This window comes from Cryptomeria japonica, chromosome 2 (genome assembly GCF_030272615.1).
Source record: "Cryptomeria japonica chromosome 2, Sugi_1.0, whole genome shotgun sequence".
Classification (NCBI taxonomy): Eukaryota; Viridiplantae; Streptophyta; class Pinopsida; order Cupressales; family Cupressaceae; genus Cryptomeria; species Cryptomeria japonica.
Window position 1 is genome coordinate 1,301,238 of NC_081406.1, and position 26,944 is coordinate 1,328,181.

At 35.9% G+C, this 26,944-nt stretch overlaps 1 protein-coding gene across 1 annotated transcript in view; it reads right to left on the bottom strand.

Annotated features, from left to right (window-relative positions):
• Positions 1-4,431: 4,431 nt before the first annotated feature.
• The window catches only part of LOC131073821 (ATP-dependent Clp protease proteolytic subunit 3, chloroplastic), a 72,667-nt gene continuing 50,154 nt past the window's right edge, over positions 4,432-26,944 (bottom strand). The window contains exons 3-5 of the mRNA XM_058010341.2: positions 20,965-21,146; positions 6,799-6,894; positions 4,432-5,170 (exon numbers count right to left, since the gene is read on the bottom strand). Coding sequence (XP_057866324.2) covers positions 4,856-5,170; positions 6,799-6,894; positions 20,965-21,146 — 593 coding nt within the window. The 3' untranslated portion in view covers positions 4,432-4,855. The remainder of the gene's footprint in view (positions 5,171-6,798; positions 6,895-20,964; positions 21,147-26,944) is intronic.

Here is a 26,944-nt window from a genome sequence, read left to right on the forward strand (position 1 = left end):
TTGATAATGCTGATATGAAAAGAAAACCATTGGAGTTCTCTTCGACCTCCTTCTGAGATGAGACTTCATTGATGTTTGCTCCTTGATGATTAAGTCTTGTCAAACAATCCTTTGCAAAATGACCAAACTTGTCACATCTAAAACACTAGATGCGAGAGAGATCTTTCTTCCTCTTCCTAGAGTCAGGTGCAGAATCTGATTTGAAATCTCTATTCTTTTTGGCGTTGCCCTTCTTCTAATACTTTCGTTTCTTGGTAGATTGAGTGGCAAGAACATGTGTATCTTCATTTTGAGAAATCTTTGACAATTCCTCTAGCAGTCAATCTTGATTCTTCTTGAATACAATCTGCACGGAGTCGATCAAACTTAAGTAATTTGGACCTTCCACTTATGCTTTGGATAAATGGCTCCCATGAATGAGGCAGACCATTCAAGGCTAGCATAACAAGGTCTTTATCTATCACTTGATCCCCAATTGCGCATAGTTGATCTCTCAATTCTGAAATTTTCATGAAGTGGGTGATGACTGAATATCCTTTTGCTATCTTCACTTGGTGGAGTTGTTGTCTCAAGGCAAGAGCCCTACTTACGTTGTTAATCTCATATAAACCTTCCAAGGTCTTGAACATATCTCTTGCAGTTGTCATCTTGGAGATGAGAGGTAGCAAGTGATCCCTCACGGAGTCGATTAATATCTTCTTTGCTTTGATGGCATTTTTCTTGAATTGCAGTTTCTCCTGATGATCTTCAAGTTTGGATAAATCATTTTCCTCTATGAAATGAAGAAGATCATTCTCTTCAAGTACAATGAGCACTCTAAACTTCCATGAGGTGAAGTTAGATGCGCCTTCAAGTCTATCTTCGACTTTAAGACCGTTCACCATTTTGAGACTTAGAGATACTGCACGGTAGGGAGAGAGAGGAGAGAATACTTAGAAGTTGTTTAGAGTCTAATCACGATCTTCTTTCATCGTGGCTCTGATACTGTGTTAAGTTATGGACTAGCTAGGACTCAAACCTAGGACCTTCCATACGCTGCTGGAGTGTTCTACCACTAAGCTACTGGCCCCTCTTGGACCAGTCCATCGTCGGTCTGAGTGTGGCTTATTTCCAACACCAACACATTTTATAGTCCACGATTGAGGCATACATACCTTACCCCCTTGTGGGATTTGAACTTATTACCTCTCTTTCAAGAGCACAAGTTTTCCACACATATATATTTGCACATATGCGAACCCAAACCCCAATAAAAATTGTTGGATTCAAGAATCCAAACCAAGATCCATACCAAAATTTACAACAATCTAAAAAGTTTCAGAGTTAAAAATTGTATTCAAGGTCATGATGCATTCTGTAGATTTGATTGTTCATTTTGCAATTTTAAATCTATCTGATAAAATTTGTATTAGAATAATAAATTGTCGACACTCTAGTAGCTGCTCTAATAAATTATTGATTTATAAAAATATTAATTAGTTAAGAACATTTTTTCTAAAGGTTACCAAAAACATGGAAAAACTTTCAAAAATCCTTCTCTTTAACAATGTCTCATAAGAGCATTTTCTTAAAGTTGAATAAAGCATTATGTAGTGTTAACAATTCCTATTATTTTCAGATTTAATATTGAAATTTTTAATAATTTTAGTTGATTGGATGACTCAAATTTCTCTAATGTATATATATATATATAGTGTTAACTGACCCTTATGATATTCATTTCAGTTTTAGCAGACAATAGTGTATTAATGTTGAAATTAAACAAACGTCTTTTATTCTCAATACCTGTTGCTCAAACTATCTTGAACCTTAAAACTCAAGTATATGCATTATGTTAACCGACACCTACGATGTTCATTTCAGTTAAACAGAAAATAGTATATTAATGTTGAAATTAAAAAAGATATTTTATTCCTAATACTTGTTGCTCAAACTATCTTGAACCTCAAAAGTCTTAATTACTTTTTTTAAAACTTCTTGTTAATTTTGTAATTTCTAAATCTAGTCTCCCTCTTTGGGATTTGTATAATGTTATTGAGGCCTACGAGAACTTTTTCAACTACCATCATGCTAGAAAAGTCCAATCTTCTTTAGGTGAAGATTAGGTGAGGACAATAAGAATAATTTTTATTACCAGGAGATTTTATTATGCTATGTTAATTGTTTAAATGTGACCCTTAATAAATTCTTGTTGGTTTTAACTTTTAACTACAAAATTCTTATGGAATATATGGAAGAGGAAGAAAGATGAAGTATTCCAGCTTTAACGAACTGCCTTACAAAGTCTTATCGTAGATTTGCCAATCATAATATCGTATTACAGGTTACAATAGTGTTGGAGATAAAAAAAATAAATAAATCAGCTTTTGGTTAATGGTTGTGCTATTGTTTATTAAAAGGGTGAAAATAAAGACTACTGTTTAAAAATTCGGCTTTTGGTTAAAGTTTATTGTTTATGCTTTTGTTTATCATTGATTGGGAAGTTAGAGCCTTTTCAACATGTGCCTTCAGTCCCAAAGTTTTCTTCCTCCTCTAATGTTTATTGGAGCATGCTCTAGATTCTACAAATATTCTAGCATTGCCTATAGTTTCTATTGCTGTATTCATCTTGCCTTCTAAGGGGATTGGAGCAGCTCCTTCTGTACCTTTTTCAGTCTACTTATCATCTCAAAGTTGATGCCCTATCTTCAAGACTATTGGATTGAAATCCAGAAAAAATTTATGCATGTACAAGAAGCAGAAAAAATAACGAACGAATCTGACTGGAAAATGGTTTCCAATCACAGATCAGATTCCTTGAAAGAAAAACAATAGTATTAGATATTACTAAGATGATAAGATCCTATAGCAAAGGGTCAGCCACATATTTGCCTAGGTCTTCACTAGGTTTCGTAATTTTTTGCCTGCTTTATTACGAGAGGTTTTTAACCTTTGTAAATAGTTCTCTCTAAAACCATAGATCCCAATAGAACCCGCAACTAATTCATCAGAAAATATTCTATTCAAAAAATTCCCTTAAATTGTAAGAGTTCTAATACTTGCTAAATAAAGGAAGGATAAAACAATTATCAACTTATTACAGGTAAAAGACAAACTCATTTTCAAGTTATTCAGTAGTGTTGACATGAATCTTTTGAATGTCATCATTTTCCCTCTTTTATATTGTGAGAAAAGACATTTGAGTGTCATCATCTTAGTTTGATCAATAAATTTCATTTAACTTGTCATTGAACCAAAGATTTAAACACCTTAGAATTTCTTTTAGCTTTCTAAGTTATTCAGACACAAGTGTGAGAACGAACCAAGGGAGGTAAAAGAAATTTTATTTTTAACTCGTTTGTTTTCAAAATTATCACATTATTACATAGAAATGATGTCTTGAATAATGATTGGGTATGAAAGTTTCAAGTCCAAAAAAATTGTTGAGAGACGATTCTAAGAGTTTCAAGAGACCAGTCTCTTATATGTTGTACACACATTTTGGTTTCTTATGGCAAACTAGATTTTGACGAATAGTCCTGACATGGCAAGTACTATTCAAAAACAAAATTGTTCAAGCTTTTAAGATTTCAGTAACATTTGACTAAAACATGGAACAAATCAATCAAAAAAATGATCAAAATGATATGTTTTTTAATGTTCACACATTGATAGTAGAATGTGGCTATACCAAAACCACAATTCAAGTGTAAAAGAATTGTAAACTCTAATAGACATTACCAACACGCCTAATAATCAACCCAAAGGCACTAAACTGAAAGAATCCTTAATAATATTTAAATTTCACTTGCAAAGACAACAAATGAATAATTACAAAATAAACTTAAAAATAGATATCACAGTGGAATAAAATTCTTAGATGTGCCTCAAAGAAGGTGTTTTTAGTACTGACGAGGAGGATACTAACACATTAAACCAAGGACTAGAGCTCAAATTTGTGTTTGGGAAAAAGCTTTAGTACCTTAAGTGCCTTATGAACCTTCCTTGTCTAAAAATTATTATCAAAGTGAGATAAAGGCACCTGACAATTTTAAAATGAGTAGATAGTTAAATATTACAGTGGAACAAAATGTTCAACTAGTGGGATGTGTCTTGTTGTTCAAAACCTATAATTTTCAATTAGATTGTAGTGCAAAATAAACTATCAAAACAATGTCTGGGCCAAGAGCTTGTTCTCTTGATACCATTGATCTGGGTCAAGGATCCACACTCATTGTTCTCTTGATAAATTGAACATGTTTTGATAGATTGAAAAGGTAGTAGAAATCTACCAGCCTCAGTAATATGTGGAACCATATATCTACCATAAGGCTGACTCTGTTCACAAAAATTGTAAATAAGCATGAAGGCTATAAAAGGAAGAAACAAGCAACAATCATGAACAATGTTAGCATTTAAGCCCTTCACATTCTCAAGGATGTATCTGCAATATCAGATAGTAATTTGTCCTTTTCAAATTTGATAAGCATGCTTGCTAGGTCATTGCAAATTAAAAAACTGAGGCTTCTCAAGAGAGTGAATAATTTATAGAGTGTCTCGATACCAATAATTGTTCTTCACATTCCTTCCAATCATTGACAGCTCATGGCATAAAAAAGGTAATGAACACTGGGAGAATGCTCAAAAGCTTGCATTTCTATCAACTGCCAATAGGAAATAAGGCACTACTTATTCTGATTAGACAATTGGATATTCTTCACAAGGACAAATAAGATAGTAATAGAATAAATGTTGCATTTTAGACTTTAAAATCTTATAGAAGCATTTATAATGTTCAGAGATTTGTCAGGAAATAAGGCTGAAAGTTCAGGTAGGAATGTCACTGGTTTAGAGAACATTCAATAGCTTAGCAGGCTTAAACGGCTGCTGCTGTCGCTTGCTTAGCATCCTTTTCTTCTCTAGAATCTTTTTCACTACCGCTTCCTCCAGTGCCTCTCAATTTTTTCTTTATTATCTTTTCTTCTGAGGGCATCATATTTTTCTTATACTCGTCAAACTCAACATTATATAATGTTGAATAGATATTCACCATCAAAACAGGTGGTTTTTTCTTTTCTCCAATTGGTGCAACCAGACCAACTTTACCATCATCAATAACAGCATCAACAATGCCATAATCAAGTGCCTCCCATGCATTCATATAATAATCTGCAATTGTATCCTTTTGAATCTACATGCAACATAATCTCAATTAAGATGCATTTGAATGAAATCAATGTCGACCACACACAGAAAGCATTACACATTAATTAATTTTAATCTATTTGGAGAACCTAAGGATAGACACAATACAAACAGTAATAAAGACTCGAGCATGTGTGGCTTCCTATGAAGGAAAGGTTTTTGAAACTTAATTTTAATGATGCAGTGAAAGGAAATGTGGGCCCTGCATGTGCTGGGGTGGTATTACAACCCAACATAGGACTGTTTGTCAAAGGCAGTTGTTATTTTCTGGTGTCTAAATCCGACAATGAAGTCAAAGCCCTTGTGCTTTTGGATGGTCCAAAATTAAAAATTTCAGTGATCTGTCAATTCGTGGAGGTAGGGGGAGAATCTCAAATTATCATTAACGAATGTATCAGAGATAGCTTAAAAGATTAGCATCTGAAAGAAATCAACCTGAAGTTAACCTTTATGGGGAAGCTTTCAAGTATTGCTTTAGAGAGACCTAAAGAATAGTGGATGGGTTGGCAAATACAGGAATCGTTCAATGTCCTGCAAAGGTTGGTAGTGCAGATATTGATCAAGAAAGGCTTCTTGGTTAACTACTACCTCAACCTAATTTTAGATGCCTGCATTAAGGTTTGAGGTTTCACATGCTTGAGCATTATCATTTTGTGGCTGGCATTCTATATCATACTCAAGGCTTGGTGTGGATTCCAATTGTCTACACATGGGTGAATACTGATTCTTCTGTGACAAATGCAAAAAGTTCAATTTATCTTGGCTGTTGTGTAATGTACTCAGCAGTAAATGATAGATTGTAAGGTCTGCCGTGTATTTTATTATGCCAAGAGGTAATCAAGGAAGAGATGCTGCTAATAAGGGTGTTGTTTTAGACCAGTGCCTGAAACAAACCTTCAACATGGATGATTTTACAGCAATGGCTTTTGTGAAAGAGCTGTTGGGTGTGGACAGGCTGAAGAATACAGGGGTACTACACTCCAGATCTTCATTGCTACGGACTTTACATCCAAATTTTCTGTCAGGATGGTGGATCTTTGTGAGTGAATTCTCCACTCTCTTTCTCTTTTCCCAAAGGTGCATACTCTTGTCAATAGTTCTGATGATGTGCTACTGCTGCCAGGAGCGAGGAATATGATTTCTCAAGCTGGAAACCAAGAAATCCCTATGAATCATTCTGCTAGGCATTTTGAGGGTATTTAAAAATTTCTGTCTTGATTTAACTCTCTTCGTGGATAACTGCAGGTTTATTCTCAGAAATGAAATCTTGAGGTTTCAACTTTGTTTAGACTTCCCTCAATTTCCAAGGATGGTGTACTTAAGGCAGTTCAAAAGATTTCTATAGAACCAATTGTAATGATAGAGGAGAAAGCCAATGGACCTGCAGAGGTCCCTGTTCCTTTGTAGTTTGCAAATCTCCCTTTTGGCTAGTTTGTTGTATGGCCTTTTTCTTTATTCAAGCAGAAAATGTTATGCCATCTCTTATATATAGTTTATATCAGTTCATTGCCCTTCTGTATTCTCTTTTCCATGTGGGCACCTCTAGAACCCACAGTTACATTATCTAAAAAAACCTTCATGTACAAAGTCTGCCATATATTTCTAAAAGCGTACCTGCTCTTCTGATTTGCCAGTGATACGGGAATAAATTTTGTTGAATTTGACCCGGTGGTAATTCAGTTCCCTTTCCCGAATTAATCTGTTAAGCAACTGCAAACAGAGACATCAATCTGAATGACATTAGCTTTTTTATCATATTCTCACTATCAATGCCTAGCTGTTCACATCTTGTAGTTTTAATTACATTTCTTTGGATGTGGGCCCAACAGCCTGCATTTGCAAAAGAATTAAATAGCACGAATGCAATTCCCTCGTTTTTTAAATGATAAAATACAAGTGCATATTGTTGTCAATTTTTCATTACTATCATTGTAAATAGTAGCTAATAAAGCACAAAATCAGGTTGACAATGTAATATCCCCCAAATAGGGACACTAGGAAAAGATAACAAATTGTACAAACTAGGGTACAACATTCTGAAAGTTTATTTGCATGTAAAAATCCTCAATTACAGTCCCATATATTATGTCAGAATTAGATCTGAATTTACCAACTAAAGAAATAGTTTTCAGAATATTTTCTGAGTTTAGAAACATACATCAACCACCTTAATATCTGCCCAGAAATTTTCAGTACTGAAATACAACAACTTCCCTTACATTTTCTGAGATAAAATAGAAATAGATATGCAGATTTGAATACCCAACTTGCCCAGAAGTCTGCTGTCCACAAACAGAAATAAATTATAGGGTTTATACATACCAAACATGCAAAGTTGTCATTGAAATGATGACCAAGTTATTGTTGGAATTTTTGTCATTTTTCATTTTTGTCATTGATGTCAAAGGTTTGTGTGAGCTTGTCAAGTTGCTGATTATGTATTATGGTCAAATTGAGTTGTTTGCCTTCTTGGTTGAGCTGTCTAATTGCTTGGTTGAGCTCTTTACTTGCCTGCTTCAACTACCTGTTTGGTTGGTTGTGCTACTTGTCTACCTGGTTGAGCAGTTTGAGCTGCTTGGTAACCTACTTGAGGTGCTTGTATGCTTGCTGGAGCTGCCTGGGTGTCTGTTTGAGCAGGGTGTGTGTCTGCATCAGCAATGTGAGTGCCTATTTGTTATTTTGTCAGCTGCCATATCAGATCATGTGCCATGTCATCATTTGAAGATTTAGAGGGGGTCGACTTCTTTCAATTTTATATGAATCAGTTTATTTACTATTTTTTTCATGACCATATTTGAGGCTCCACGTTTTTTTTCAAAGATTGCCTTAATTAAATTGCGTTGGCTTCAGATATTTTTTGTAACGGCTCTTGTGTTGAGGGCAGCTGTGGTGACGTCTTTTCTTGGCTAAGATTCTTTTATTAAAGTTTGGTATCGTGGGCTGTATTATTTTGGCAAGTGCTGCGTATCTTTTTCCGAAGTTTTCTGTCAGTATTTAAATTAGTCAGCATGCATTGGGCTGTGCCAAGCAGGACAAGGATGTGCTGAGGTCGCCGGTCGTGTTTTGACACGAACTGAAAAAAGCGTTTGTTTTTTATACCGTCAGCATTCTTCTGTTTTGGCCATGTTTGACTACTCTGTCTTTGTGGCAACGTGGGTATTAATGGTGAAGGAACTGCATAAGTATAATGTTTTTCCTTTTGGCTCTGCTTAAAAAAAAACGCAGTTCATATGTATGATATAGATTTTTATAAGCTTGTGCGGTGTTTTTAGAAAATACAGCAGGATCAAATTTAGATACAAAAAGGAATTTTTATCGGGGCTGTTATATATTTTTAATGGTGAAGATACAGGGTTTGAACAGAAAGATTCATGACCTTTATTGGGCCTGAAAATTTTGTTGGTGTGTATCTCTTCAGATTATTGTGTTGGAATGAAAGGGTGCTTTTGAGTGTCAAGACTGTGGCGTTGATTATTTAGAGCATGTGAAGTGTACTGGAGTTGTGTGGAGAAAACGACTGGGCAGCATCCATACGTTTTGATGTTGGAAGACAGATAATTTTTTTATGTTTCAGAGATGCTGTTAAAAGTTTTTGTGTGTTGCTATTTCATCCTTAGACTGATATATTTTCTTTTGAGATTCTAAGATATTGCTTCTGAATATCTTTATATCAGAGAACATTATACAGCGAGATTTTATTGAATCTTGTTTTTGTTTGATTTGGTACACATCTGGAGTTGGTGCTTCAGCAGAACGGAGGGCTGGTGCTCTCAGTTAACTGATTATTTTTATGTAATCTGGGTTGGTGCCCATTTAAGTTAATGAAAGTTTTTGATGCCGTGGTTTTTTACCCGAAAGGGTATTCCACGAGAAATCTTTGTGTTCGTGTCTTGCTGATTTTCCTGTGTTTAATTTGGTTTTATTCTGCATTTGTCATGGAAAATATCTGAAATACTGATTCGCAACATACTGATCTGAAATACTGATTTTCCGAGTGACGCTGGGAGGGGGATTTTTGGCAGTGGGCCAACGTCCCTCACAGGGATTCGTGACATGGTTTAACAGCCTCCTGTGGATTCTATAAGTCTAGTGGTTGTATTGGACATTGACAGGTCGATCTTTTGGTGCAACGGCAACCCTAGCTTGTAACACCCCCTTCCTATGGTCAAAGTCAATTTGGAAGATGTGGAGCACACACTCAATGCAAGGTTAATAACAATATTTGATTCATCAACTACTCCCAAGTCATAGTACCAAAAAATAACTATTTAAAAATTGAGTTCTCTAGACACATAGAGCTCAACATAAACACATGATTGTGCTACAATGTCAGGACATGAAAGAGCCCAATAAGTGTTCCATTAGATACTAGATGTTCCACTTAGTCTTTGTGAATCAAGTCTTCTGGGACGCTTACAAATTTAGATGGCCTCAAATTATCAGCAACTCCATTCATCACCAGTTGTCGAAGGTCAATGAGAAGAATTCATTCTACATGACTTTGTATGTGGTGTACTCCTATGATCAGTAAATAGGATGTTGGGTCTAAGGATGATGCAATTGATTAGGAAGAATTCCCCTGTATACTGATGTCACCCAAGGTTCTATCAAGAAAACTTTGTAAGAAATTTTTTTGGTAATCAACGACAGTTTCATCTTTCAAGTTGTCTTTGACTTGTATAGAATTCTAGACTTACACCTATCTCAAGAGGGGATGGAATCCATCAAATGGTGGGCAAGTTGGTATAAAGTTACTATGGCATCCACAGAAATCAAAGCCTTTGGTTTCAAAGAAAGACCATATCTACTATCTCAGCACGTACATGATCTATTACTATTCATAAAGTTGCTCATCTGACCCTGGAAGTTCACAAATCTTCAAGGAATCATGTAAAAGACCATCGTTGATTGGATCCAATTCAGGTTAGCTATTTTACATGTAGAGATAGGCGATGGCAATGGATTTGAGAATGGAACTCCATTTTGGTTTTCCTACAAAGACCCACCTTAACTCCAAAGGGAAAATCAATGAAATAGCATTTCAATTCCTCCAACGCTATTTCAAGCATGCTCACCACAAGGAGGATCTATGAGAAAATTGTAAAAATGAAGAGCATATGTGCAATGTGGAAGGAATGGAGAAATTATCCTCACTAATTAACACAAGATCAATATCCTCTCACAGCAACATTGTCGTGACTAGCTCCATCAATTGCAAAGATAATGAAAGTAGCACAAGAATCTCTTATCCCAAGGATGCTAAAAGATCTAAGATCTTGCAAACTTGGTTGTCTCTAAAAGAAGATCTCATTCTATCTCACTCTAAGTTACCTACTGCATCTTATCAAGAGCTGATTGGAGTTCATGTTATTGAAGTGGCAAGTGGAGGTGGCAGTGAAGGTAGTTATGTATAAAGGTGGACAAGGAGCATTCTCTTAGATGAGTTGTGATGTAATAAAGAACTACTCACCAAGGGTGGTAAGGGAACATCATCAAGACTCCTCCCAGTCCTCCTTTACAATTGAACAAGACACAAAATGAAAACAAATAGAAGGAAGATGCTCCTGTTAAACACCAATCTTGAAAACCAATTGCACCTATTCCTAGATCTATCAGTACTCCCACAATGGTTCTAGAAGGATCTATTGATCAAGATTTCTTATAGACTACACTGCAAAAGATAAAGTAGTTTCCTAAATTCAATCCAACTTTTTGATGTAGAGTGTACAAGATAGGAGACACCTAAAGCCAACCCCATAACACAACATATTTAATGTTCCAAAAGTCAAATGGTGGTCAACACGATTTTGCCAAGAGGTGAGATTGTTTTGGATAAAAGCATGGTTGAAGACTTTGAAATATATCTCAAGCATGGCAGGCCAAGTTGTGGGGTTTGGAAAATTGTTAGAAGAGGTGGCACATTTGAAAGCTGTGAAAAAGGCACTTGTTGAGTACATCAATAAAGTTTGTGTATTGAAAGTGAGTATTTAAGCCCTTGTCAATATGGAGATGCCTCCCACATCCAATGAGCAGCAAGTAAAACTCACCCATGCAAATGAATGGACAGCCTATAGAGCAACATTTAAGGGGTGTATATAGAATAACCTCCAATTAGTACAATAATCACTTCTATCTCTATGGGATGCAACATAAACTTAGCAAGAATATGCATAAAGATCGATCTCAAATTCTCAATGCATTGGAAAATTCTCCATAATTTGGGCTCTTGGTGTCAAGCAAGGGATTCTCTGCAAGAAATTGTGAAATGTCCCCTTTAATATGGCCTGGAAATATAATTAAATAATTGAAATTATGTTTTAATTATTTAATAAGGTTATTGATTCCTAAGTCACAAGTGACGTCTTTATGTCAATGCAAAAATATGCGAGGGCAATTTATTATTAAAAGAAAGGGAAATGTGAAGAAAGGGGGAAGCTGAAAGAGTGAATCTGAAGAGTTTCTCAAAAGATTATAAAAGAGCAAGTGAAGGCCCATTTGAGGCATGTTGAGTTATTTTTTCTCATTGTTGAAACCTTCATGGTTTAGGAGTTTGGATTTGATCCAACTCAACCTCTTGAGAACGCAAACCCTCTTATGAAGATCAGTTTAGGCAGTGAAACTATCCACCCTAGCTGGTGCTGGCAGAATCATATTAAAATAATAATTTGTTATTATATGTTTAATGGTCAATACTTTAATATTAGCGTAATCTTAGTTAGATTAGCTAGTTTCCTTTTCAATCATCTGTATTTGATTGTTTCTTTTAGAAACATCGTATCTGTAATTGCTATATGTACATTTGATTCTTTTGTGAACAATAAAGAAATTACCATTTAATCTACATGGTATCAGAATGGGAGAAGGAAAATAAGAATCTTTTTGAAAAAAAAGTATTATCCTAAAAAAATTTCGAAAATATTTTGAGTGAGAAATTTTTTGAAAAAGCTTTTCAAGTGTGATTTTTTTCCGTGGGTCTGTGCAGCAAGACTTTGTTCGAAGTTTTTTTTCATGTTATTTTTCAACGGATCTGCTTCTTTTTGCCTATGCACTGTTGGGAAATCTCTCTCCGCAAGGGCTTTATTCTATTCTTCCGCAACCTTCTCTACCTACATGAAGGGTTCTCATTGTTTGCTCATGAAGCGATCGTGGTTTTTCATCAACCCACGACTAGTTTATTTCTTCTGCGACCCATCAGAAAAACTGTTCTTCCTACGTATTCCTTGTGTCGTGTCGTTGTGCTTTCTCTGTGTCATTGGCAACGGGTCTGGCCTATTAGAATAATATCTTAGTTGTTTATCGTTAATGGTCAATATTGTATTCTATTGTAAATATTAGATGTTTCTAATTTTGCTTCTATTATCGATTGTTTCATAATGGAAACATTGATCTTGTAACTTTATAAATGATTGTTTGATCATTCATTTAATTCATTCAGTAATTTACCAATTACCCGCAATCTTCGGAGGAGGGGAAGAGTACACCGTTGTCGGAAAGGGCAAAGTGCAAATTCAGTTTGGAGGGAGGAAATTGATTTTCCTCAACGTGTACTATGTTCCAGGAATAAAACTCAACCTTCTCTCAGTCAATCAGATACTTAGACATTCACCTCGGCTTGACGTGGCCTTCAGTTTGTATCAGTGTGGTATCATTGATCGGGAGACTCAGTCTATTGTTGTCGTGGGTATGCATCAACTTGATGGTGTCTATGCTTGTAGTGTTGATTTGAAAATCATAAAGCTATCCCTCAGAGATTGCACTAGCCTTGTGGTGATATTCATAGCATGTCAAAGCAACACTTAATTGAATTCCACCAAAGATTGTCCTTTGCTCTTACATTCCTAGAGTTAGAGTAGCCTTCCTAAACCCTATCCTTTTTCCTTTTTTTTTTAAATCAAGCGAAATCCTATATTCCAGCATCAATCGAGCATTCAGTCATTCAACGTAAGTCCACCTTGTGATTCTAGCAATATCACATCATATACAACTGAGTCTATCCAAGAGCACATCAAGACCTGACATCTGAAAACCTTGGAGTCATCCCACTTGATCACGCAACTTAGCATTTAGGAGTCTTTGTTCAAGAGAGGATAGAATATTTAGTATTTTATTATGTGTTTCAGAGTGCGTAAAAACACCATCAACATGCGGGCAAGTCAAAACGGAGAATTCTTTCACCAAGCTGCACAAAAATAGTAAGTGTCCATTCCCAATCACTCAGTAGCTAATCCCTCTACATGTATTGGTGTAATTTTTCAAGAAATTCTCAAAGCAGAAGCAGGAAAACAGGGCATTACTCTGTCAATTTTTTCTCAAAATTAGTAGACAGTGTTTTAAAGCTAAAGCTAGTGAAAATGAAATATGAGTACTTGGGTTACTAGCACTTATCTAGACTAGAGAGTACACTACCTGAGATAGGGATGCCAGACTAGGGCACATAGACTTAGGAGATTTTTGGGAACAAGTTACACAGAGGTTGGCCGAAAGTGGCTTGCTTGAAGTTGTCACCATCCCAGTTGTAGTGCAATGCACAAACTTAGTGCTAGAATGCATAAATCACTATGACCCAAACACCAAGGAGATAAGAATGAATGATGATAAGGTGTCGATCTCTCTGGATATGACCACAATTAATGGGTTTTTCAAATTGCTTGAGAGAGAAGTATATGCAAACTTTGATTTTATAACATCACAAGGGCATTTCAATAAGAGAAAAGCACATTATAGGAATATAATCGCCAATGAAGGGTTTGTCATATCTAAGAAAGGCAAATCTCAGTTGCCTTAAACTCTACATAAGTCTCATTTCATAGGAAAGATTGCTGACATTATAATCTTGTTGCATGAGTTGAGGGGCAACATGAATGCTCGTGACATTGAAGAATGGATGTTTTTCTTTGTGCAAGTCATTTGTGCAGGGCAGCAATACTTGGATTGGGCCAACTTGATCAGTGATAGGATTCATTCTATGATTTCTAATTTTGCCCTTATCAAATTTTTCTATATGTCCTCTTATCTTTTCTATGCATTGGCCTATAGCAGACCTTGGCCTAGACTAAGCCATGTTGAGGAGCATGATGATAATATTCAAATTTACAATTACTAACCTGATTTGCAGTTGGAGAAGAGTTACTCAAAATTCAAAAGAGTGAATGATATGTTTACCATTAGTTTGGTCAGTGAGCTGCAAGAGGATTTGAGCCAAAGGAATCTTCCTGAGGCCATTTAGCTGATAAATCACTACAGGAGTCATTTCATACAATTCCAAAGATTCACCTACCTCAAAGTAGAAGGTTTTGAAGGGTTTCCTTATAAATTGCCAAAATATACTAAAGAAAAATCATTTTAATTGAGATTTGCTGACAAGTCTCAAAGGTGAACAAAAAGTGTGCTGAAAGGAAGAAAGCAAGGATCTCATTCCCTATAGAGCTTGGGCATTATATATATAAGTCACACTCAGATGCTCTTAATATTCAATGGGACTTGATAAAATACACCATTTCCAATTATGATCATTACAAGTTTCCTTTGACAGCAAGGATATTGTGAAGAGTAACTTGCATATGGGCCCTACATTTCATCATGTACCACACATGGAATAATACCGGGCAAATTGCCTAGATGATTATGAAGTAAGAAAAAGGAGCTGGATGAGGATGAGTATGAGACAAATTGTAATATTCAAGTTAGGTTGGGACATTAAGGGTGTAGAGGATGATGAATCAGACTTGGTGGATCCTATCTACACTTCCCATATATAAATGCAACCAATAATCCCAATAGATTGGAGCCTACAAGAACACAAAGACCTTCAGGCAAAAACTGTTGTGGTCCTGAAAAGAACACAAATCTGGTTAGCCAAGAAGAAGGCAAACACCTCCAAAGTATATACCAAAAGTGGACTGAAAACAGGAAGGCAAGCTAATCCAAGCTCAGTGAAAACTTCTCCTTCCACAGTGCCAACCACTACTTGACAGATTGCGGGGATGGTCCACCAAAAGATATAGGAATTGATGAGCAGGCAGAGAAAGATACAGATAAACAGAAGGAGAAGGAAGGTGAAAAGAAGAAAGGGAAGTAAAAGCAAGTGAACAAGAGCAAGAAATTGGGGCAATGGAAATAGAATCCTCTATTCCTTCACAAGAGTTTGAGAAAACCCCTCAGAGAGATAAGACCCCCCTCTCTTTTCCTTTTAATTTGCAGAATGTAACAAAAACTCCCCCTCTAAAGATGACTCTCCAATTCACTCTCAATTCTTTGTCAACTGTTTTGGGCTCCACCTCTTCCCTGCCTTGTCTTGAAAATACATTGTCTAAGAAAAGAAAAACACTATCTGTAAATTCGCTTGCTGATAACATTGTGGAACAACTACTACAAGTGTCTCCAAAACTAAGAAACTGAAAACTACTTCCAGGTTGATGGAAGATAAAAATTCTGAGAGCTTGTTTGTAGAAATATGTAATGTCCCCTTCCTAAGCCAGTTCAGCATGGTGGAGTCATTAGCCTATTCAATCGAATCTCGTGGACTAGTTAGGAATCTTGGAGGTAGTATCCAGTGTCATTTCGTCTTTCGACAGTTGGATGAACCTAACACTCTTTTCTTGAGCCTTTTCAGGTTAATTCTCCCAAACTATTTTTAGTAAGTCAATTATGGGCATCGACAATCAATTGGCATGCTTTCTATTTTTAGTATTGTCAGTGGGTTCAGTGTTGATGGCCATCTCAACTTTTCATATGGTCTTGGGACTTTAATTTAAATAACGATGAGTTATAAGTTAATAAAGTTAAATTAAAGATTTAACTTTATCGTTATTTTAATATATTTAATGAAGGGACTATAGAGGCCAATTATTAAATTAAAGGTGATTTAATTTAATGGATGGGCCTTTATTATTTAATGCTCCATTGGGAGATTAAAAAGGGAAGTGACTTTTATTAAAAAAAAGCGAAAGAGTGTTCTCCTAGAAAATTGCAAAAAAAGCCAAAAAGGATTTTTTTCCAAAAAAGCAGCCAAAAAGCCAAAAAAATATAAAAGGAGGATTGGGGCTCTCATTTGAGGATATGTTGAGTATTGATTTTGATATTGCTTCTTCTCTTTGATTTGTGAGGACCAAAACCCTTGCAGTACATTCTTCACGTTGTTGAGAGATACAATCTGGTGATTTCATTCAGATGTCACATTTGGGCATATTGGATTCTATATTTTCAGATTCACAAAGCTTATTGAATATCAGATTTAAAAAGAACAATTTTGGAGAAGATTGGACGTATATTTTCTATTTTGTTGGCTGTATCTTCTCCCATGTTGGCCATACACTCTTTTCATGGGCATTTAGGGTTTTGAATAGGCTACACTTACCGTTTTGGGGCATTTTGGACCTACACTTCCTTGCATAACTTCAGCATAGCCTTTGGAGTAGATTGTGAGGGTTGGCATTCATTTTGGAATGATCTTTTGGTGATTTTTGTGAGCAGCTCAAGCAAAACCACTGCTGCATTTTTTGGGTATGTTGGATTTAGATATGTAGAGTATTTTTATGAGCTAGGTTGTTATTTTTGAGAAAAAATGTATTTCCAAATCAGAAATTAAATCTGGAATTTTCAGTTGTATCATGTCTGAATATTAGTCATTTTTTGAACTGGAAAAGTGTTGCATTATTATCTCTTTAACTGCACTATTATTCTCATTGATTATATTGCAATAACAAGTTAAAAACACATTCAAACACAAAAAAAAACAAAGCACAAGCAGGGCTGCATATTACAAAATAACACACCCATCAGTACAAAAAGAGCCTAGTCAAGCTACTACTGCTGATTTCAATATAGCTAGGGTGGACTTGGAACCTCCAAGTATAGATGGAGATGTCCATAATTTCCAAGTGACTGCAACTAGGCTGGTGAGAAAGACAAAGAAGGACAAACAGGATGAAGAAGAACTAAAAAAAGCAATAGACTTGCTCACAAGTTGTTTGAAATCACTTGTAGTTTCTTGTACACGACCAGTCAGTTCATCTGAAGCCTCTTTTGAGAGCTTCTTTGGCAGGACTACTCAAGAGTGGATCAAAGATGTAAAAGCCAAAGGAGCCCCATTTATTGAAAAGATGAGAAAAGCATATGGCAATATGATTTAGTGCAGAATGGTGTCAACACTGAAATTGTCAATGTGAAGCAGGATGAGGTTACATGGCTGCAGACAAAGCTAGAGCTCAAGGAAATTATTGACATGGGTATGGACAAAGCTGGAGCAGAAAACATTGTTACTAATGCCAACAATACTCAATGCAAAATATGGAAGGAAAGTATCAAATGGAAAGATACTTTTCTCAAACAAAACATCAAAGAACAAAACAAGTTACTCAGATTGTAATCAAATGCTGGCAGAAATAATTCAGGAATTTAAAAATGTTGGGTGCCTAATCAAAAAGAAAGATAATGTAGCATACGCCATTGTGGATGAGTCAAAGGTCAATTTTCAAAACAGAATTGATGCACTCTCCAATCCAAAAGCTTTTGATAAGGAGAATTTGAAAAAACTGGCAAGGATAGACTGAGTGTTGTCCTGGTACGAAGGCCATCCAGCAAATGTTTCTGCTAGAGTTGATGTTGTTAGTGCAAATGTTCTCATTCCCTAGCACGAAGGGATCCCGGCAGTAATACAGGCTCTGAAAGATTATAAGACTCGGTTGGCAGCGCAGCAGCAGAACCAAACAAATGGAGTCAATGTGGACCAATAGCAGCAGCCACCTCAGCCCTGGTTATCTTAAGTTATTTTATAAAGTTTGATGCATTGTGAAGACATAATGTATTTAAAACTTTATTTAAATGATTCTTTTTAGAGAATCGGTTTAAAGACTCTTGGGCAGTTACAAATTAAGAAATTATAAATATGTAATGAAAGGACTATGGAGGAGTCCATAATTTTGATCCCCATTGCATTGTATTGCAAGAGTGAGATACAATCATATACTGGAATAAAATTTTGCTGTGCTTTGAAGAAATTCTGTCTGTGTGCACAGAAATTGAATGCTTGCTTTTATGATTATTTTAAGTTTGTGAGCTTAAGCGACTTTTGAATATTATTTCTTTTGTGAATGTTGATGTTCATATAAGTGACGTTCATCATTCTTGGAGTTTCAGTAAACTTCTTAAAATCTGAGGTTTCCCATTCACTCATTGGTATTCCAGTCTTTGTATTGAATGTCAATGGTGATTATTTTCAAAAGGCTTATAACATGAGAGTTAAAGTAAATATCTCGAAATTATTCCAATTGCTTCAAATCTTTTCACACTTGTAACATGGCTATGTACAAGCGTTAGTTGCCTTTACTACTTTATGGTTAAAACTTAAAAGTATACCCCCATTTCTTAAATATTTTTTTAAAAAATCAAAATATTTGATCATACAAAGAGAGCTCTACCTTTTTAAAATTCAGAGGGAATCTAATAAAAAAGGTTTACCCAACTATTCGTTAACAATTTGTCTTCAATTTTGGGGAAAAATAGAGCCAGTTTGTTTATTATTTCAAAAAAGACAGCTCTGTTAACTAACACTTTTCCTAAAATTAAGCAAGAGCCTCTTTCCTTCGAGAGGAAATAGAGACTCAATCTTCTCCCAAGACAATTGAAACATAAGGATGTTCACTTCCCCTCAACCTGAAGCAATAATTGATAAATCATTCCTCAAGGAGGCATGTGATCTCTCTACCAGCACTATTAGCTTGCAAGGTTGAGTGGAGAAAATCAAGATGAGGAGAGCACAAATTGATTATTTCCTTCTCCAACAGAGTTTGCATGTAAGGGAGTTTGATCCTTCAGATTTCACCACCATCAGTAGGATCGTAGACAATGGAAATCTCTTGCAAATCAATCATCCCCTTCTAGAAGGATAGAGGCCATCATTTAACTAAATGATGAGGGATAGCTGTATTCAACATGTTCTCCTATTGGCTTAATCTGATTTTAGTGATTTGATCTACTTTCAAATTGACTTTGTTCACTTTTTTGTTTCTAAGCCCCACCTTATATTTAAAAGTGACTTAAATTACTTCAGTTTTTTTTAGGGTGGCTCAACTATTGATTGGAAAACTAGTTACAACTAAGTTATAACTTGTAACTAACCAAAGTTGTTATAAGAGAGTATTGCTTATCATTCAGACACGTCCTTTTCAGAAATCAACAAGGAGTGAGAGCTCGGAGAGTAATTGCTACATTTTGTAATGATGCTTTTGTTATAATAGAGAAGACCTCTTGCAAGGTTTTTATGTAGCATATTTGATATTTTTTAGCATAAAACTATAAGGAGGAACTTTGCCTTTTACTTCACCAAGCAGTGTAGTTTCTTTGTAATTGCAAGTGATATCAATGATTTATTTTCGGCAAATATTTATATGTATGTAAGTATGTCTGTATATTTCATTATCTGTAAGATTCTCACTGTTCAATAAAGGGAAACCTCCACTAACGAGGAGGGACTTAGTCCCATGAGCTGCCCTTAACTAATTTGCATCAATAAATTTTAGGGATAACAATGACTATGTTACACAACTATTCAACTTCTCTAGGATTGAACAACTAGTGGGGAATGAATGATCCTAGATTGTGATGCCAAAGAACCTACCAGTATATTTGGACGATCAGGACAGCTTATAATCTTTATGGCATTAAATCATTTGTTATTCATCTCTTGTAGAAGCAAATATGTAAAGCAACATTTTTAGACATGTTGAGGCATTTCAAGAAAGATTTGACACTGCTTGCTAGAGCTAAGCTGCTGTGTTTACTTAAAAGATATTATGCCTCTTGAGACAAAGGCTAAGAAATTTTCGTTAAATCTATATATTAAGAGAAAAAAAAAAAATTAAATCTAAAGAGAAAAAAAAAAGTTAAAACTAAAGGTGTTCTGCTAAAACAAAAACCAGGCACCTGATTTTTACCAATAGATAGTGCTAAAAGATTAACAGAATGCCCGTCTGGAGTGAAGATACAAGGCGCACAATTCAAGAGTTCAACCAAAAGTGCTACAAAGACTGCAAAAATAAGCAGGCAACATTATTATTACTACAATAATTATAAAGCTAGAAAACCCAATTTTCTGTTCATTGGAACAGTTATAGTGACAGGGTTGGTTGTGTAAGGTCTAAAGAACACACTGGGATAATCAAATGGAGCTTGTAAGTTGATGTTCCCACACTCGGAGTGCAGATATACATGTTTAGATAAAGTGGTGGTGGCACTAGCACTCAGGCCTTAAGCAGCTTCTTTGCCAGGTCTGAGATTCAATTCCCCAGGAGTTTGCACATGCATGATAGGCACATGTTCCTCGTCTTGGTCTTTTCCGTAGGATCTATTTTGTTGAACTGTTATGATTTTCATGTTTTCAAATATAATATCAGATGTATTCCTCCAGAGAAAATAAAAACAACCAGGGAAAGAAAACAAGCAGATTCGCACTGGAAGGTCAAGAACATGATAGCTTAAAAACATACATTGCCCAAAATGGGCTGGAAACTTAACAAAACCCAGACTATTAGCCACCTTATCTTGTGACTTCAGAAATAGAAAATGATTACACAGAAATGATACTCCGAATGATTCCAGCTAAAGCTTCATCAGCAAGACATTACAAAATTTTAAATGTATTTATTTTATAGATACCTATTGTGCTGGTACTGTTAGTTACTCAAAATTCATGCAATTGGATATTGTAAAAGAAATGCATGCAAATATTCTGGACCGTGTTATTTCCAAGAATGCCAAAATCTAGTACAAGCAATAACTCACCGAATTGTCATTTGACAGACCACCATATGGTTGATGAACCATCACTTTACAATTGGGCATGCAAAATCTCTTTCCCTTGGTTCCAGAAGCAAGTAGGAATGCTCCCATTGATGCAGCAAGGCCAAAGCATGTAGTTGATACATCTGCCTTGCATAATTTCATAGCATCATATATTCCCATTCCTGGAAAACAAATCATAGACGAATCAGAAGATAGCAAAAAAGGTTTAGGTAAAAACTTAATTCAGAGATGAAAATTGCAAGATTTAGTTTCTCCTGTCCACCTTTAATACGAAAACATTTATTACAAGGAAGAAACAACACACTTAAAGCTACAGGTAATTAAAACATTCTAATGTCAGTGATTTAAATGAGGCAGGAACACCAATGAAGACTCAAAAGGGTCACCCTTATTTTAAAAACTAGATTTTATATGGAAGTGCAGAATGATCCAGTGGTATGGTCCAACACAAAACTTAAGTGATACAGTACAGATTTTATATGGAAGTGAAGAACGATCCAGTGGTATGCCACACATAGAAAATAGAAAAACACCAAAAATATTAAGTGAAATAGTATTGTCTATGAACATGAACTCTGTGCCTCATGAGAACTAGACTGTTCACATTGCCACCATATTGTTTTTTAAAGAAAATGGTCGAACCCAACATTTGTTACTCTAATGTATTAATTTTCAAGTGACTGTACTACCAAAGGAGAATAACATTGTTCTATGCAAATTGGATTGATCAAATTCCATTTATTGCTGTTATAATCAATTTCTCATCATCTATATGACCGTGGTCTGTCATTATACTCAAGTTCAACAACATCAATGTACTTCAGATAATGATGACTTGAGAGGAGCATGAAACAGTTGCAGGCACAAGTACAGAATGGAAGGAAGATGAAAAGAGTCTGATAATGGTCTGGACTCTCATAAATGCATTCAATCCTTACAAATTAGAAAAACAGTAGATAGGACATGCACACAGGCTAAAAATATGATAAATCTACCCAATGAATTTGCAGCCTGGTGATTCCATCAATTTCAGACAGGGCTGAATGGACAGGTTCAATGAGCACTTAATCTACCCAAATAGAGTAGAGAACAACTGCACGGAACTGAAGACAAGGTGCTTGCCATTATGACCATTGAGATAAATAACACTTGGATTGTGCCACATTTGTTTTGCGATTCAAATTGTGAGTAAATAAGCTTATCGAGCACTTACACGAATAATCTAGAGTTGACAAATGCTTGTACAGCTGTTACCATTTTATGTGCATCTGTTTTGCAATTCAAATTGTGAGTAAATAAACTCATTGATCACTTGCACAAATAATCTAGAGTTGACAAATGCTTGTATAACTGTTACCATTTTAATTTGTCTCTTCCAAGATAACTGAAACCAGAACAGAATGTGAAATAAAACATTTGTTCAAATTGTATATGAAAGCTCCCTGAAATCTAAACTATCCTAGACACTAAGCTATAAACAAAATATACAATTATACACACTATGTAATGTTTCTTCAAAAGGTTTTGCATGAATGAAATAACTAATTATTTGCATGCCTTTTTACCTCAGGTATGAGCACAAGATTGGTAAAAACTCTTGTCTAACGAGCAAATTTTTATAGATATTATGAATGAAAGCAACCAAAGCACAAATGACAACACCTTCCTCCTGGCTAAAGAGAGACCGGCAGTTCACTAGTAACAAGATTTGAAAGTAATAACCGCTTCAACATAAGACAACACATGATTCCTAAAACTAAGCAGCTAAGTCAGATGCAAAGTTACCACTTAAACAACATCAATACAGAGATTGATGCTATCATTCAGCCTCAACTTAGCTAGTGAAATCACAAACACAAATACAGGAATAACAATTTGGCACCGTAAACCTAGCATTGATTTCATAAGGCTTGCATTTGTTTTTGAGTTCAACAAAGGGAAATTACAAAACAAGTTCATCCTAATAAATTCAAAAACAAATCGTGATTAAATTTGAATAATATATTTTATTTTAATATAAATATAAAATTTATAATAAGTCTTGCCACATTTGTAACAACTCTGGGAGCGATGTTGCTGCGTGCTGCTATGAAGCCTAGGGTTCTCCCGGGTGTCGATGCCTGCGCTGGAAATCTTCCTTGTAAGGGTGCTTCCAGCTGGGTTTCTGCAGTTAACGAAGGTTCTGGTCGTTTTGGGCTTGGTGCTGCTCCCAAACGACCATGACGAGGTGCCCAGGGGAGCTGCCGTGCATGGCAGGGTTTTGATGCAGTCAGAAATGACGCTGTTGGGCGACATGGACAGGGGAATCAATCCTGTTTTGGGTCCTTCGCAGAGAGAGGGGGGCCTTCAGATGCAAGGAGTGGTGGTTTTTTGGATGGTAGGGTTTTCCATTCGATGTCTTTTGGTGATTCTTTACTTCATGGGCAGGATATCCCAGGTTCCTCTGCTGCAAATTTGGCATCGACGGTAAAGCCGGTCATTTTTAATCTTTCAAAGGAGGTAGAGAAGGAAGTAGATCATAATGAAAGGGTTTTTGCCGACTTAGGGCTTATTGGGCGTTTTAGAGGACTTTGGCCGAGTCTTGGTGATCTTCACAAGTGGATTTATGTCCATTGGGAACCCATTGTGGATGACTGTGTGCAGATTTACCCTCATGCTCGAGGGTTTTTTGTTGTTGTTTTCCAAATGTGGAGGATCGGAATAAAGTCCTTGGTTGCAGTCAATGGTGCTGGGAGGACAGTCATCCTTTGATGCTAAAACCTTGGCATCTGGCTTTCAATCCTTTGTCGGAAACTTTTGATCGATCCCCCCTTTGGATTTGACTTCCTAATCTCCCAATGCGATTCTGGTTTGACTCCTGTTTTGAAGCGGTGGGAAACTCTTTAGGTAAGTTTTTTATGACTGATGAAGGATATTTAAATTTAATGCACACAACTTTTGCTCGGTTATTGGTTGAAATGGATGTTTCTAAGGATCTCCCTTCAGATATTTTTATCACCACTTTGAAAGGTAGTTGGACTCAGCCTGTGGATTATGAAGGGATTCATTTTAGGTGCAGGAGTTGTTTTAAGATGGGACATAATGCTGATTCCTGCGACAGACGTAGGGTGGAACGATAAGCATCTTGGTGGAAAGGGGTCACCCCAAAATTTTATATGGTGGAAAAGGAGGTGGAGAATCCAATGTCCCCTCAGGATCAGGAGGGTTTAACCAAAGACACAAATGAGATGGTATTAGAGGCTGTTCTTAGTTTAAAACCAGCAAACACTGTGCATGGTTTGGCTGGAGGCTCAGATGTTGGGGTGAAGGGAGGAGCTCATTTGGGCTGCAATTCTACCCAAGCTGGTAGAGAGGTTGCTGAGAAATTGAGAATTGGATCTGGCCCTTCAGATGATGGTGTCTCTGAGATGCATAATGGACTTCAAACTGAGCAGCATTGTCGAGTTAACAAGGGTGTGGATGGTGTGGGGGATCAAAATCTGAAATTATTGGAGAATGCAAGAGCAGATGGATGGATAGAGGTGAAACGGAAAAAGGATAAGAGGGGAAAGGTGGGGGAGTGTTTGCATTGTCTCTTCTTCATTAGAGGGGGAAATTTTTCTAGGGAGGTGGCTCCCTAATTGTAGCCCCACCTGGTTCGGGCCAGTTTAAATCCCGTTTTATTAATAAAACTATTATTACCGACCGAAAAAAATATATATAAAATTAATAACTAAAAATTATATATATATATATATATTAAAATATTAATATTTAAATAAATATAAAACTATTTTAAAATAATAAAAACATTTAAATTAAATAAACTTAAAAATATTAAAAGTTAAACAAATTTCAAAGTATTAGTATTGGTGATGCACTATCTCCAATAGGTAACCTGTAAAACCATAAAAATACTTAAAATGTGATATTTATTCAACCGTTGTGGATCTAAAAATTAATAAATGGGTGGATGATTTTATGATGTTTCTTGTAGAAAATTTAGGTCAAGGATCTAACAAAAACAGTGAGGTCAACAATTTTCAAATGATCTACAAACACCAACATTGTCATTGCTACAGACCACCAATCTTGAAAACCTATGATCATGTAAAAACAAACATGTTGATAAACTTTTATTTTGGTTTTTTTAAAGTTCACTGGATTTTGAAATTTCTGATTGAAATGCGACAACCCTATAACATAGATTAAGAATCAAAGATATTATATTTTCAGAGTCCATTGTAGTAAATTTGACAGGTTTTAGATAGAAACTGGTACTAGTTTTTGTATCAATGTTTCAGATCACACTCAGCGGTCCATCATCAAGATGAGCGAACAAAAATCAAAACTTTACAAAAATACGAAATGTTGATACAAAAACTACAAAACAATTTGAATCTAGCAGCTTTCAAAAAAAAAAAAAAATGTTTTGTCCTCAAACCACTTATTTATAAGGTTACATGTAATGTCCCCTTTTCTAGGTGACATGAGATGAGCAGGGGTTGACCTACCATTCGAGTTCCCGTAGGTCAATGACATGGTTAGGGGACTCATTCTAAGGGTCATGGAGCTTTGCAGGGGCTCTGTGAGCCGTTTTGGACCTTCAGACAACAGTTCCTACATTTTAGGGAGGTCTCCTATTTTTTAGGGAGAACTGGCAGTTGACTGAATGACCGCCTGGGGGTCCAAGGAGTTGAGCAAGATCCTTTTGAGTAGTTATAAGTGTTTGGAGAGAGGTTCCTACTTTTTAGGGCGATTCCCTACTTTTTAGGAGGTTGTGGCAGTTTCATATTTGAGGTTCCACGGGACCATACCATGGTTTCAGTTTCAAGAAGATTGGGTGTGTTTCCTAGTTTCTAGGAGAATCCCTAGATTTTATGGATGGGACTGCTAGTTGGCCCATCTTGTCCGGCATCAGTCACAAGCAAGTGACAAAGTCAGATTCATGTTTGGTTGGTTATTTTGGGCTATTATTGGATCTATGGAAATATTTTAATATATTTAAATATTTCTTAAGTTAGCGATTAAATAAATTAAAATAAGGCTATGTATATAGCCATTTCGGAGTAATAAGGGGTTTTTGGCTTCATCTGGTTTGATATGCCTATGTGTTATAGCTCGTTGGAAAGGTCTTGAACTTTGCTACATGATTCTCACCTCCCGGAGTCTTTTTGGATGCTTAAGCTATTTATTCGCAATAAAGTGATATTTTTCTATAGTTTGACGCCATAATTGGGAAAGTGTCACTTTAATTATAAAGCGCAAGCTTTATTATTCTTTAGGGTTCGACTCGCAAAGGGAAAGGAGTTATAAGGAGATGAAAACCTAATTGATAGCATCTTTGATCATTTTGAAACTTGCGAATTTGGGAATTGCTCTGGAAGAGTGATTTTGGTCTGTCACGCAAACCCCAGGTCTGAGCTTGCTGGGACGTAGCCCTCAGCAGGAGTTGACAGTGGATTTATCCAGGATTGCACAGAGATTGTCAGAGGTAGAAGACACATCTTCTTGACCTAAAGATTCAGCGTGCATATTGGGGGTTTCAACAGGGCGGTTGGTCTATTTCAGCTGGCACGTGATTTGCAACAGCTTCCACGCCTCCTTTGCAACCACGCCTTGTTTGTATGTTGGCTTGAAGGGTTGTATTCAGCTTATTTGGTCTTCCTTGTTCATTACCAATAATATTCCTCCATCTGACTTCAATCCAGATTGAGAACAGCTCCAAATAAATGTATGGATTCTTGCTGAATACAAAACTAGGTTATTTGCCTGGTATGATTTGCAATATTTTCAGATTGCTTAAGTGTTCTTACATATGAACATTGTTTACTGTTTTATTTCACAGTTGTTGCTATATATCAATTACTTTACTTATAACATCAAAACCCAAAAAGAAACAATCCCTTTCTGCAACTTCTGTCTATTCTATAAGATCACCGGAAAATTACAAAAATATAGTATGTTTAATTAAGAATTT